Genomic DNA, 15696 nt, shown 5'->3' on the forward strand with positions numbered 1-15696 from the left:
GGATGAACGTGAGTAATTTCTAACACGATCAACAGACATAACCTAAAAGATTCGCAATTTCGCCTCCAGTTTTCGCATGATTTCTTCGTAACGTTAGGTCACGCGAGCAAAATTACTGACTGTTAACTCGTAATTTTCTTGCAAGTACCGGTTATTTGAGTGTGTGTGACAGAAAACCTCGGTATTTATATTTAGTGGCAATTACCAATCGTGAAACTCGACAGAAACTTTACGTTTTTGTTATTTGCGCTTGGAAAATGCTGTTCGGCCATGAGCGAGGTAAAATTGTGTTAAGTACTGTGAAATATGCGTCAAATCATTATTTAAGGCGATATTAAGTGTATGTAGAGCAAGGACGCTTAAATCCCTTCCACTAAAGTTGCAAAATTTAATGACTGTCCCCTGACAATCCATCTGTTTTTGTTTTTAAAAAAAAACAACAAAAACCGTAGTATGTCGTACATTCCTAACACGCTCACTTAATCGAGTAACGACGTTTTATTAGCACTTTATCAACTAAGTATTTTGTGTTTTCTAATGCATTATCTCTACACATTTTAACTACCTACCTACTATCAGCTGAATTTCAGATATTTTTCAGTCTGAAATCATAATACTTAGGTAGGTATACTTACTCGTGTTGAGCATTAGAAATGATGAGTACTTATTACGTCGATGTTTGACAGTCTACTTACCTTCACGCCCACGCCAAAGGGATATTTAAAATCCATCAATCACTCCCGTTAAGGTACACTCATGTAGACAGTTGTTATGCTCATTTTCCCTTCTTTCAGGAGAAATACGAGTACATATTATTATTAGTTACTCTATTTTGTGCTCTAACTAAGCATATAGTAGTAGTAGTATATTTAATTGTAGTAGTAGACGTTGTTTTGTTTATTGTCTGGTATTTGTCACTTATAGTTCATGAATAATAAAGCAACAACTGCACAAAATAAAAGCAGAAAAATTGCACCAAACCCATAAATTATTTGTATCGTCCCTTTCCCTGCGGTGGGCTAACAAAATTGATGGTGTTGGTTTTACGATAGGGGCGCCTCTGCAAATAATTGCACGAGTGATCGTTGAGTTAATTAGTGCTATCAAATGGAGCCTCTACTCTACATAACTGAGTTTTAGATGAGCTCGGGACTAGACTAACAAATAAAAAGGCTGTGCTATGCAACCTTACTACATACCGTCTAAACTAGGTGGGACGATTTGCAAAAGATCGCCTGCAGAAGCGGTAGCCGAAGCCGAAGGCAGGATAAAATGGCGCATATTAGGGAAGGACCTATTGTCCAGCAGTGGACTGTTATAGGCATTAAATGATATTACCTTCTTTTCATTGTTGGATGGTTCTTATAGGCTAACAAAATTAGGGTGTTAATTTTCCAACAGTGGCGGCTCCGCAAACAATATCCGAGTGATCGTCGAGTTAATTAGTAGGGGAGACTGGGGCTGGTTTTAACAGGGGTAAATACTAACAGCGTAATTACATAGAACTTATTCGACTTACCACGCTAATTCCAACGCACTTTGTGCCTACGAATAAGCGCGAACGTGTCTCGACCTGTCAGTTGCCGGCCAAGCGTCACGGGAGCAGGTTGCGTCAGACGCCTCCAATTTCACAGGAAAATGAACTTTTTTACGTGTTTAATTTTTTGCATTACTCTTTAAATATGTATCGTAGAAAATTGGCTTTTCCCTCGGCGAGCTGTCCGCGCTGCGCCGCCACCGCGAGCTGTGCGACGTGGTGCTCAACGTGGCCAACAGGAAGCTGTTCGCGCACAGGTCTGTGCTCCGAGCGAGCGGCGGCCGCTGTGCGCCGCGCATAGCCCGCGCGCTCCCTCGGCGAGCTGTCCGCGCTGCGCCGCCACCGCGAGCTGTGCGACGTGGTGCTCAACGTGGCCAACAGGAAGCTGTTCGCGCACAGGTCTGTGCTCCGAGCGAGCGGCGGCCGCTGTGCGCCGCGCATNCCGAGGTAGGTAAAATTGTGGACACGTTCCACATCCTCTGCACCAATCCGTAATGGTGTGCAATTCCTCACTCCAGAACGCATCTCTTGGGTCTTCCGGCAGTTAATTTTGAGCCCCGTGATGCCCGCCTCTCGATGTAGGTCATCAATTTTGGATTGCATATCGTGATGCGTGTGGCTCAGCAAACAGAGGTCATCAGCATAATCTAAGTCTTCTAAGACTCCGATTATACACCACTCTATTCCACGTCGTTGGTTTTGATATGCACGACACATGATTCCACCCAAGACNGAGATGACATTTTGCAATTAAAATATGTGTTCCAATGTTCTATCAATTTTACTTCCACATTTTACTTACAAATAAGATCTTTAATCCTTAGATTTACTGACAAATATAACTGACTTTTCTTGCTTGTTTTAAATATTCTATCTAAATAGAACTTTGCCTAGTTTGGGTTTGGGTTTAGAGGTGCAGTGTAAAATGTTCAAGGATACTGTATAAGTTTGTTTGTTACTCAGTAAACAAAAACTGAATGGATTTTGATAAAACTACAGTATTATTGCTAACATTAATTTATAACTTTAGAGGCTGAATTTATAAAAATCCGACTAAACTCAATTTCATATGGATGAAACCACTGGTAAAAACTAGTTCTTTAGCTTAGTTTCATTTTCTAATGTTTATTTCTTTTTCAGTCAAACAAGAGAAAATATCACTACCCCCTGAACCAATGGACATGGAGTCGTTGCCACTCAATATTGAAGTCAAACAGGAACCGANAGAACCAAATAAGGACGATATTGCTATGCCGCCGCCCGCCGCGCCTGTACCTAGTAAGTATTTTTTATTTAACTTTTAGAGTAGGCGCACACCGTTGATTTTTAGTTGGCCGATAGTTGTGCCCGATTTTAAATTGTATGAAGAATCGGCCAAATCGAATCGGCGTAGTGTGCGCACTCCCATACATGCCCATACTGATCAACTGCCCGACAACTATCGGCCGACGAAAAATCAACGGTGTGCGCCTACTCTAATAGCTCACGTTTTTGTATAGAATCTCATATTTGTATAGAAACCATTAGTCAATAATGTAAGTTTATGCAAGCAATGACTGTTCAAAAAGCAACAACTTCAAGTTCTTCTATTTACTGAAAATTAATTGGTGTAATTGAAAATGTAGGTTCTTCTTCCATTAATAAGCTGAAAGGACTCTTTTACACTTTATTGGTAGTTTGATTAAGACAAGCAATAAATTGCAAGAAAAATCAAGACCTGTAAAATTTTGTACACACTGTTAAATCACCATGTTCCTTATTATAATCTCTTGACCATCATTTGTGTGTATCAATTGTATTATACCTATAAATATTATTCAGCAGTAGGATTTTTATCTACTGGCTTCCTTTCGATTTTCTTAACATTTTTTTCCCCATTTTAGTAAAGGTTGATTACTAATTAGTTTATCATCACAGGGCCCCGAAAGGCAGCAGCCAAAGACAAGACAGAGTCCAGCGAGGAGTCTTCAGGCCGCCGCACCACTCGCACCAGGAAGCAAACTGACACAGCTCCAGGTGAGTATAATATACAGGGTGTTCATAATATGTATGTTCAGTTACAACATTTACACTATGGTAAAACCACTGAACTCATGTTGATAGTTTGGTATAGATACTTATTCAGGAAAGTGGTCTACTAGAAAAGATGCTAAAATAAAACTTTGGCCATTTCATTACTACAGTAACTGTATAACATTATAATGAACAGTGATTTTTTCACATATCATCAACCATCAACATTTTAACTAAGGTGTAGAGTTAGAAGCTTGGCTCTACATGAGATCTGATAACTTCACAGTGGGAGCTATATGTTTAGTTTTTTTTTTATATCACAACAAGGAAGCTCTTGGCCTGTATCTCACCTGATGGTAAGTGACGATCAGGCCGAAGGTGGAAGCGAGCTTCACCCGGAATCCTCAACCACGGAGGAACTGGCTATCTTACCTCTAACTGCCGGAACACAGCAATGCTGTTAACATTGTTGTTATGGCGACAGACTTAGGTAAGATGGTGGTAGCTAGCCAGGCGGACTTGGAACAAGCCCTACCACCAACCAAGCCGGACAGAAAAATCTGCTTCCACTGGGAATCGAACCCGGGACCTCTGCGTTTGAAGCAGGTGGTCTTACCACTAGACCACAGAGGCGGTCATCTCGTTGTTACGGGACTATTCCCACCGCTGCATCTCCTGTGTAGCCAGGATCTACAGCTTGACCGCCAAAAAAACCCAACCAGTGAAGGTCAAGTTAGTCCCGGGGGAAAGTTAAACTGTCATTGGACCCGCAACGGAATTAATCAGAAGAATATAGGAGGAGTTCGAAATTAAGGTTCGACTTCCCTCCATTGCAAAGCGGATGACAGGTGACAAACAAAGGTTTAAAACCTTTAAGAAAAGATTACGCACCACGGACAATAAATTGAATTAAGGGGTCATCTCGTTGTTGACAACATTTTACGTGAAAATGTTTGTATGTATGTTTTTCCTGCATTCTAAACTTTATTTTATTCTATTCAACAGTAGCAGCGCCTCGAGCAACGCGCGGTAGCTCGCGCGTCACCAGAGACTTGGATGCGGAGCAACCGCCGCCCGAGCCGAGACCCAAACGCACCCGCGGGAGGAAGGTTAGCTAGCATAGCTCATAAGACTCATCATCATCATTTCACCACCATCTTACCTAAGTCTGTCGCCATAACAACAATGTTAACAGCATTATTGTGTTCCGGCAATTAGAGGTAAGATAGCCAGTTCCTCCGTGGTTGAGGATTCCGGGTGAAGCTCGCTTCAAACTCGGCCTGATCGTCACTTACCATCAGGTGAGATACAGGCCAAAAGCTTCCTCGTTGTGGATAAAAAAAAAACAAAAAAAGTCCACTGATGACGAAATAGGAAGGCGCTGGACGCAGGCCATTACCAAGCAGTCATTATGGAAGTCATTGGGGGAGGCCTATGTTCAGCAGTGGACGTCCTATGGCTCGTAAGAATAATCTGGAGTATTCCTTCCTACCTCTCGTACCTACTATTGCAACTCTACCCAGGATCTAAAGTTTGATGTTCAATGAAAATCCAACTAGGAAAAGTCAAGTTCGTCCATAAAAAAACAGAATAGAACAAACTTTATGGATTACAAACAAAAATACAAGATAATAAATAAAGACAGAACAATACAAATTTTGTAAAATCTGATTTTTAGTAATAAATAACATAACTTTATAAGAAAACTTCTCGCAAAACATTATTTACTTTTCAGAAAGTATCAGAGGTTGCAAACACCGACAGCGAAAAGGAATCAGCGCAAGCCTCACAAGAAAGTGCACCTGGTATGTATTAAAATATTTAAATACAGTATCAATTTTGATAAAAAATTTAAAATACTAATGATATTTATTTTATTTTAGCGTCCCCAGCCGAGAAACCGCGGCCAAAGCGAACGAGAAGAGGGCAGAAAGCAGCGTAAGTTTTTGTCTCTGTCTTCCAGAGTGTTAATTACTTTTTCTGCCTCACGAACTAAAGCCTGGTCCGTGAGCACGTAGAATCCCGTCCAATGACCCCAAGCTGCCCATCCTTGTCGCTCGCGAGTAGTTATGTTGCTGTCGCGCTCGCACACTCACGGCGGGCGCGCGTCGCACAGTCGCGACAGCAACATAATTACGCGCGAGCGATAAGGATGGGCAGCTTGGGGAAAAAGTAAAAGAAATAGTTTTTAAAGGATTTCTTTTAAGTTTTCAGGAGGTACAGATATCAAGTTACAATTAATGCGTTTTCTCCATTGAAATAAAATCTTTCCAACAATTTTAATAAGATCTAAATCAGCTCAATCGTTTTCAACACTAATAATAACTTATTACATTACAAATATTACAATCAAATATTTATTAATGTATTTTAGGACTCTACTTGCCCTAGATGAGGAAATGTAGGAAATAGTATTTAGATCGTCCGAATTAATAATCTGTTATTCTGCCAACAGAGAGAAAGAAACCCCCAAACCTGAAGAAACCCAACCCGAACCGGTAATATCACCGAAAGAAGAGAGAATATCGCAACCAGAATCAAACTCCCCCATACTGCAGCCGATCAAATCCAAAATACCGACCAAAGAGACCAAATCTCAAAAGAAAAACAAAGAAGATGCAAAAAAGAACACAGAAATTGAAGATACGGTGCAAACGATAGATGAGACTGATACGCAAAGTGTTCTGGAACAAACTAGAATAATTACCATGAATTCTACGGTTACAATTATGGATAAGACGGTTGATTTGCCGAATGGAGTTTATAATCATGATCCGGGGACGCCTAATAATGTTGTAAGTTTAATCATTTAAACAGCTTTTGTCCGTGACTTTTCTCGTTCATTATGTAACAAGGGATTATTATAATATAGCTTTTTAATTACCTTTACCGTTGTAATTAATTTAAGGATCAAAATTTAAGATTTTTTTAAGAATCAAAATCGGTTCAGTAACTAGAGATTACGTACTTTCTACGAAAAAAACTCACAAATTCCACGTTTTTATAATAGTCGTATGAATAGAAATCTACGATTTCCAGTTGTAGCTCTATGTTAGCTCATGTGATACTTTGATTATTTTATGGCAATAGTTTTTGCTGACATTGTAAACTGTAAAACATGCTTTTTTGAAGATTTTTCTTCGCTTTTAAGAACCTTCAGAAACTTATAGCTCAGTTTTCAAGGCTAGAATGAGATGATGTTACAAGAGTTGTGTTTTTATTGGCTTTTTTATATTATCAACTAACCAATTGGTATTTTGCAGCACCACATGAACGAGACGGTGGTATTAGAAACTTGTAGCAGGGAGACTATAGTTCTGGAGAAACCTCATGCTATCATGGATGCTACCGTCGTTATTGACAAGGGTATGTGCTGGAAAATTTATTTCTTTAGCTAGTTTACTCCTATGTTTATTAAACTTGTAGTTCCGACAGAGTACAAGTAGTAGAGTAGAAGTACCTATACAACTGTTCTTAATTTACCAGAGGCAAAAGGAGCATATGGCCTGTATTACACACACTGGCTGGAATAATCTGATAAAGATTGGGATTTATATGCGATAGTTTCATAGGATATTCGATTTCCAAAGCTCATTGAAACATAATGCAAAAATATTTATTCAGTTTGGCCAACTTTGGCCATAGAGTGTGATAACATCATCATCAGTAGGCCTAAGATGCGCGCCGTGATAACTTTTATCGACGTAAAAATGTATGGGCAAATACGATAAAATGGCGTGATAACCGCTTATCGCGGCGCGCATCTTAGGCCTACAGGTAATGACCTGCAGCCTCCACTGCATTTCTGCAGTATGAATCCTTCATTACTGCTAATTATGACCTACGAAAAATATTTTGGATATTAAAAAAGAAGGGTCCTAGCAGGTATCTAATGGAAGGAAAAGTAGTGCGTGTGTTGTGTGAAATACTTCTCATTAGAGTTGTTGTGCCGTCAGATCCGAAGCACCCGAAGATGGCGGAAGACAACTCGCTGCTGACGGATGATGAAGACGCGCCCAGTCCGCGCACGCCGCCCAAGCAGCAGCCGCCCAAGCCGCAGCCCACGTGAGTATAAAACAAAATTAAAAGCGTTTACGCCGTTTGGCGCAAAAACAGTACTTTTTCAACCCGTTACAATCATTAACCAGTTACATTACAATTAATATGTTATAGGCATAAATAATTAGGCAATTTCGTCGTCTAAATAGTTAGTTGAGAAAATATTGCGATTATACAAATACAAATAATTTATTGAATTTGAAACATACATAGTATAGTAATTAAGAATTCTATCAAGATAAGTCCACACAGGTTTTCAAATTTCCACTTTAGCGTCAGTTTACAAGCTGAAATTTTTATAAAAATACTGTGAAAACGATATAACAAACATTTATATCCTATAGCCTAGGTCCTTAGGCAAATAGTTAGTTGAGAAAATTCTTAGATTTAAGCATTTTACAATAAGAAATCACAAATTCAAAGAACGTGAAATACCCAAAAATCAAAGTGATTTTTACACAATTATTCTTCTTTAATTCAACATAAAAATAGCTTAATATAATAAAATAACATCATCTTTAAAATATTTACTTTGAAACGATATATAATTCATTGTTATTGTTTTGCTATAAACATTTGAAAACTATTAAAAAACGCCGCGTGCGAATCATTTCCAATGATGCCCCTTGAAACGCCGCGCTTCGCGTAAACTCTCTTAATACTTCCACCAACGCAGATGACGAGAAAACTGCTTAGAACGCTATAACGTTTCAACTCGTAATGACAACCGGGACACAAAATGTCCACTTCATTATGCGAATTTGTCATTGTTTGTTATCGACAAGAAACAACTGTAGGCCCAGGATTCGCGCCGCGATAAGCGGTTATCACGCCGTTTTATCGATTTTGCATTTTGCCCATACATTTTGACGTCGATAAAATATATCACGGCGCGCATCCTAGCCCGGCTAGACACAAAAAATGACTTAGTCTACTCTACGCAGGTCGCAGGGAGTCACTGATTTCATGTTGATTATATGAAATTGAAATATTCTTTTATACCACTCTATTATTGTCGAAGCTAGNGGAACCGAATAAGGACGATATTGCGATGCCGCCGCCCGCCGCGCCTGTACCTAGTAAGTATTTATTTATTTTAATTAACTTTTAAAGCTGAAATTTGTGTATAGAAACCTTTATGTCAATAATGTAAGTTAATAGTAATAAGTCCTCCAATTTATTGAAATTTTATGAATGCAGTTAAAAATATAGTTCCTTATATTATATTACTGGAAGTAAAGAAACCCTATGTATCATACACTTACTGGTGGTAAAGATAAGCAATTAATTGTAACCCAATTAAAAATCTAGACTGCTTCAATTTTGTAAATAATCGATACAGACTATGTTGCAACATAATAAATAACAAATAAATAAAATTAATATGCATAGATAAATAGATATTCAATATTACTAAACAACAGGATTCTTTAATGAATGGTATGGTGATCACTTTTCTATTTTCGTTTCCGTGTTTCTTCATCTTAGTAAAATTTGATACTAATTAAATCATTATCACAGGGCCACGAAAGGCAGCAGCCAAAGACAAGACAGAGTCCAGCGAGGAGTCTTCAGGCCGCCGCACCACTCGCACTAGGAAACAAACTGACACTGCCCCAGGTGAGTTAAAATATTTCAATTAAATTTTAATTCAACACGAGAATTTCTTTGTAGTTCAAGTAGTTCAGTACCTCAAGTACGAAAAACTTTCGAGTTCGTTTCGTTTGCGTATTCAAAGTGTCATCGAAAAATTTTGTATGGAAAATTAAACAGCGCCCCCTAGGGCGGCTATAATATAGGGGGCGCTGTTTAATTTTTCATACAAAATTTTTCGATGACACTTTGAATACGCAAACGAAACGAACTCGAAAGTTTTTCGTACTAGAGGTACAGTAGTCACTGCTGTCGTTCGACGAAGTAAAAGTCAAAGTATAAACTCGGTTTTCATCTATTCAACAGTAGCAGCGCCTCGAGCCACACGCGGTAGCTCTCGCGTCACTAGAGACTTGGATGCAGAGCAACCGCCGCCCGAGCCCAGACCCAAGCGCACCCGCGGGAGAAAGGTAAACTAGCGTGACTCATAAGATTGATTATCATCATTTCAGCCATAGAACGTCCTCTGCTGAAGAGATAGGAAGGCGTTGGATGCAGGCTCAGCTCATAGAAAGAGAATAGATATGAAGTCGCGCGTAACTACAACGAGAACCAGTGTCCCCACATTTCCCCCACCACAGCTCCCACACACACATTCAACTGTGTAAAAACAAAGCGACTGAGAGTCTACGACAACATGTGCAACCGGCTTAAAAGTGCTGTGATTGGCCAGAAGGCGTGCCTTATGGCCAATCAATGGCCGCGTGACGTGACGCACACTTTGAAAAAAGCAATTAGAGAGAAGAAAGATAAAATGGAGTCGATAAGATATCGATACTTTAAATCCTGGGGGCAAGGCTCNAAATTCGGTATCCCGGTTTGCGACCCCTACTGTAAACTTATTGATGATCCAAGGTTTCTTGAATCTGAACTTGAAAAATATAATTCTCATCAGCTAAAATTAAATATACTATCATTCAACATTAGAAGCGTGAACAAAAATTTAGACAATTTTTTAATATACATAACTAGGCTAAAAATAATGGTAGATATTATTATTCTCTCAGAATGTTGGTGTAATGCAGAGTCAGTGCCGCCTTTGATTGAAGGATTTACAATGTCATTTACTCAACGAAGCTTCAATCAAAACGATGGGGTTATCATGTACATCCACAATAGTATAAATGCCACAGTACAAGAACTAGAACTCGATGAAGCTAACTGTCTTGCAGCCAACATAAGTAATATGACCATTTTTGGAATATATCGCCCCTATTGCTTTAAAAATTTAAGCGCTTTTCTGGATTCATTGGATACACTTTTAACTAACACTAAAACTCGAAACATAATACTCACTGGTGATATAAATATTGACACTTTAGACACTTGTAATAGCAGCGTTCGAGACTATTTAGAGATAATAGGATCCCACGGAATGAATAAAGCCATTGATATCCCGACACACGGCCGCACTTGTTTAGACCATTTTATGTGCAAACTAGTTGCAGATCATCAATCCTTCGTTCTTGAAACAGATATTACTGATCATTATCCTATACTACTGAGTATTTCAAGTTCAGCTAAAATGACAACCAATCCTTCTAACTCGATAACTAGGACTAAAATAGACTATGAGGCTCTGAAAAAAGCGATTTCGGATAAAGACTGGAAACCTTTCTTAGCTATCGAAGACCCAAATATTGCCGCTAAAACATTAACTGAAACGCTCCATGATCTCATGGCACAACATACATCAAAGGTTACCTTTACCAAAAGAAAACGTCCTCTAAAGCCTTGGATTACTCCTAGTATCATCAAATGTTTTAAGACCAGAGACAGGATACACAAACTTGTTAAAAAGTATCCAGGCAATGAAATCATAAAAGATCAATATATAAGATACCGAAATACATGTAATTTGACGACAAAAAATTTAAAAATTAACTATTATAAAGAAAAATTATATAAATATCATAAAAACTTAAAAGGTACTTGGGAGACTGTTAAGGAATTATGCAACATAAAAAAAGCTCAATCTCATGCTTCCTCTCTGCTCAATCTTACAGCTTCCCCAACATCGTCTCTGAACCTTGTGAACCAATTCTTCACATCAATTGGCGAAAAATTGGCTCACGACATTTTATCTAGGACCGGAACCAGTGAATCACAACTTCTACGTAGAATACCACCATCGCAGAAAGCCAACTCTATGAGCTTGACGCCAACAGATTTTAGGGAAATAGACAAAATTATTCTTAATCTAAAAAGCAATAGTGCTCCTGGTATAGACACCATATCTACTACAATTTTAAAGAACTCACATGCCATATTATGCAGCATGATTGCACACCTGTGCAATCTGAGCTTCTCGAAAGGTACATTCCCGGATATATTAAAAAAGGCTGTTGTGATCCCGATCTACAAGGGTGGCGGTGTAGATTCTGTGTCGAATTACAGGCCTATATCATTACTTAGCACTATTAGTAAAATCGTCGAAAAAGCATTTAACATTAGACTAACCAACTTCCTAGAAAGCCAAAACATTTTATCAAGTTCCCAATATGGCTTCCGAGCAGCTAAAAGCACTGAGGATGCAGTGTCCAAACTCTCGGAACTAGTATCAAAATCCCTTGATGCTGGCCAAAGATGTGTGGCTATCTTTTTGGACCTAAAGAAAGCATTCGACACCGTTTCGATACCGCTATTATTGTCGAAGCTAGAGAACTTGGGCATACGTGGCCTACCGCTGGAATGGCTCAGAGACTATCTGACAGCCAGAAGTCAAGTGGTGAGGGTGGAGGGTATCTGCAGCTCTAGTTCAGTCATCACCTATGGAATACCACAGGGAAGCACTCTCGGACCTACGCTCTTCCTAGCCTACGTAAATGACTTGTGCAACATAAAAACTGATAATGGTAAGATTCTTGCTTTTGCGGATGACACTGCACTAATATTTAAAGGGGCAACATGGCCGGTGGTTGAAAGGTTTGCAGAAAAAGGTCTTAGACGGGTGATAAAGTGGTTGGACGGTAACTTATTAACCATAAATATACCTAAAACAAAATATATTTGCTTTAGAATATCCGGTGCTACGAATCCACCTACCGACTTCACTATTAAGGCCCACTCTTCCGCTTGTGGCTCGGACGTTGACTGTGATTGTGCTCCCCTACTGCAAACAGACAATCATAAGTACCTAGGAATAATAGTAGACAAGAACCTAAACTGGCGTCCACAAATTACAGCATTGAGCAAACGAATTCGGAAACTTCTGCCTATTTTTAGGAATCTTCGAGATTCTGCAGATCTGAAACTTATTAAAAATATATATCTCGCTCTTTGTCAGTCACTGTTGACGTACTGTGTCACGGTGTGGGGTGGGGCCGCACCCTGCCATCTCTTGGAGTTGGAACGAGCCCAACGATCAGTTATTAAAGTTATGACCCATAAGCCCAGAAAATATTCCACTGAAAAACTTTATGCGGAGACTCAACTTTTAACGGTCCGACAATTGTACATATTTAACTCTGTACTCCGCCACCACCCAAATATAGACCTAGCCCAGCTACCTCAAGGTAAAAGACGGGTTCGAACTCCAGTTCCAACTATAAACACTGTGTTTGGTAGGCGTCAATTATTCTACATGGGTCCGTACCTATATAGATATTTCAATGATCAAAATCAAATTGTTCAATTAAATAAAGAACGACTCAAAACTACAATGAAAAAAATTTTGCTAGCACTTGATTATACCCAAACAGAGAATATCTTTAAAATTAAATAATTTGCAGACCATTAAAATCATATCTATTCATAAAATAAAATAATGCAAATAGGCACTTACTGGCTTTTGCCCGCGGCTTCACCCGCGTGAAATTTGTTTTGTCACAGATCGTCATAAATTGTAGTCTATACCTATGTTATACTTGGTTATGAAAAATATTACTGTGAAGTTTCATCGAAACCCGTTCAGTAGTTTTTGCGAGAAAGAGTGACAAACATGTAGACATCCAGACAGTCGCACACATACACACCCACGCACGAATAAACCTCACCTATACCTACTTGTAATTTCAATAGTGTACTTAAGATTAAGTTTCATTTTTATAGTAATAAAAAACACTTCTATACTGTAATACCTATTTATTCACGCAATATTGCAATATTTACTGTATTGTAAACATAGCTCCGCCATTAATTTTAGATTAAGCCAACAGCTCATAACTTGTACCACAAGCAATACTTTTTTACCCAGGCGAAGTAGCTGCTGCCATACATATGTAAGTTTTTGCATACTACCCGCATAATATTTTTAATACTTTTCGAGTCGAAATTTTGTTTTTTTTTTTCTACCTTAGAAAATTCTCATACTTTTATAATTGTTATTTTCTTAAATGTTAATAAAATATAATCTATTTATTTATAACATAGACCATTGTATGGGGTGGAGGGTTGGTAACCTGAGACACAGGAATCTTCCTAGTTCAGGTATCAACCCACCAACATTCTTACTTTGTTTTCACTGATTGTTTGTTATCATAATATTATCTGTTATGTTGGTGAGAAATAAACATTACTTTACTTTACTTTACTCAAGACACAAGTGTTTACGTTTTCGCAACCTATTTATTACGTTTGTGTAAAATCTACACGGTAGATGAGTGCATGAATATTTTTCCTCCTTCAAACTAAATTGTTGAATAGATTTCATTGAAATCTTACCATCTTATAACTAGCTTACATATTTATAAGCGTTTTATCTTTTTAGATCGGCTGTGAAAGAAAAAGTTCAACAATTCGAAGAATTAGCATCGCGAGTCACAAGAACTAAAACGCGAGCTATGGCCAAAAAGGTAAAAATATTGCTGTATTCTAATAATTACTTTATGCACACAGAGATTTTAACTAATAATTACTTTACTTACATTAATAAAGACTTGATTATTCTGCTCAAATCTAACAATTTATCAAAACAATATCCAAATTCTCAAAAAAAGTATAATTGGCTGAACCACTACTGATGATAATGAATCGTTTTTGTTTGATCCATACTTAAAGCGACACCTTTTATAAGCACATCATCATCAAGTTCATTTTCAGCCATAGGACGTCCACTATAAGCACACTATAATAATATTATCCACCTTTCTATCGATAACCACACTTTAAAGAATTGGTCACACTGTATGCGGATGCTGCGTTCACTTTGACCTAACCGTAGAACACTACTATTTATACAGGAGGAGGACAAGCCAGAAGATTCCCACACGCCACCAGACAAGATCATGAAAGCGGTTCTGTCCGCAGACACCCTCAACAAAATGAACAGCATGATATTCAACGGAAAACCAGCGCCGCAGGTAAGTTCAAAAATTCAAACAGGTACCTAGCATGCCTTCTCTAATTTCATCATCATTTCAATCATAGAACATCCACAGCTGAACATAGGCCTCCCCCAATGATTTCCAATTGCCGGTTGGTATAGTCTCGCGTAATTATGTTGCTGTCGCGCTCGCACACTCACTGCGGGCGCCCGTCGCACAGTCGCGACAGCAATATAATTACGCGCGAGCAATAAGGATGGGTAGCTTGGGGTCATTGGACAAAATTCTACGTGCTCACGGACCAGGCTTTAGCACTACATGTAATGCTCGTAGGCCAAATGACGTCCACTGCTGGACAAAGGCCTCCCCAAGGATTTCCACCACGACCGATCCTGCCCGCATCCAGGCACCTCCCGCAACCTTCACCAGATCGTCGGTCCTAGTGGGAGGCCTGCCCACGCTACGTCTTCCGGCCCGTGGTCGCCACTCGAGAACGTTTCTGCCCCAGCGGCCATCAAAATTAAAATTAAAATAGTTTATTCAGTACAGTACATAGGCCCTTTTATACACGTCCCAAATATAGCTTGCCCTACCACCACTTCGGGACATCAACTCTGCGAGCTATGTGCAGCCTGCCACTTGATTTTAGCAATTTTGCGGGCTATGTCGGTCACTTTGGTTCTCCTGCGTAGCATAGTATCTCTAGGAACTAGAAACACTAGAAAGTGTAGAGTGCTGATGGAACTAAGATTATTAAAAAAAAAGAAGAGAGAGATGAGGGAACGACCGTGTATTTTGGTAAAGTAACAGAAACATAAACAGCTCAGTGTATAAAAATCACATTCAAATATAGCAAAAAAATATAGAATGTATATACAGCCAGTTCTGGTTACTTACAAAACCAGGTTTTTACAGTATCACCATTATTATTTCCCCAGATATCAAGTTCAGCGTCCAAGCCGCGTGCCAACGTGGTAAGCAGCGTGAAATCCTTCATTCCCGCTTCCACTTCCAAACTGAGCTCTGTGAGCAAGCACAAGGAAGCGGCGGAGGAAAGCTTGAAAAGGGAAAAGGAAGATGCTAGGAAGAAAAAGGAAGCTATGCTGGAGGCGAAACGGGAACAGCAGAAGAAGTAAGGTTTATGCCTGTATTCACAAACGATGCTTGCTT

The 15696-nt window shown here is 39.1% G+C and overlaps 1 protein-coding gene across 1 annotated transcript in view; it reads left to right on the top strand.

The window, feature by feature from the left end:
* Incenp (Inner centromere protein) overlaps nt 1-15696 on the top strand; it is a 39960-nt gene that overhangs the window by 1342 nt on the left and 22922 nt on the right. The window contains exons 2-13 of the mRNA XM_028308877.1: nt 1709-1988; nt 2678-2815; nt 3455-3553; nt 4556-4659; nt 5286-5355; nt 5434-5488; nt 6006-6345; nt 6814-6916; nt 7507-7615; nt 13971-14055; nt 14443-14562; nt 15465-15658. Of these exons, the coding sequence (XP_028164678.1) occupies nt 1709-1988; nt 2678-2815; nt 3455-3553; nt 4556-4659; nt 5286-5355; nt 5434-5488; nt 6006-6345; nt 6814-6916; nt 7507-7615; nt 13971-14055; nt 14443-14562; nt 15465-15658 (1697 nt within the window). The remainder of the gene's footprint in view (nt 1-1708; nt 1989-2677; nt 2816-3454; nt 3554-4555; nt 4660-5285; nt 5356-5433; nt 5489-6005; nt 6346-6813; nt 6917-7506; nt 7616-13970; nt 14056-14442; nt 14563-15464; nt 15659-15696) is intronic.

The sequence above is a fragment of the Ostrinia furnacalis genome, unplaced genomic scaffold, assembly GCF_004193835.3.
Source record: "Ostrinia furnacalis isolate ACB-3 unplaced genomic scaffold, ASM419383v2 OfSCF2566, whole genome shotgun sequence".
NCBI lineage: Eukaryota > Metazoa > Arthropoda > Insecta > Lepidoptera > Crambidae > Ostrinia > Ostrinia furnacalis.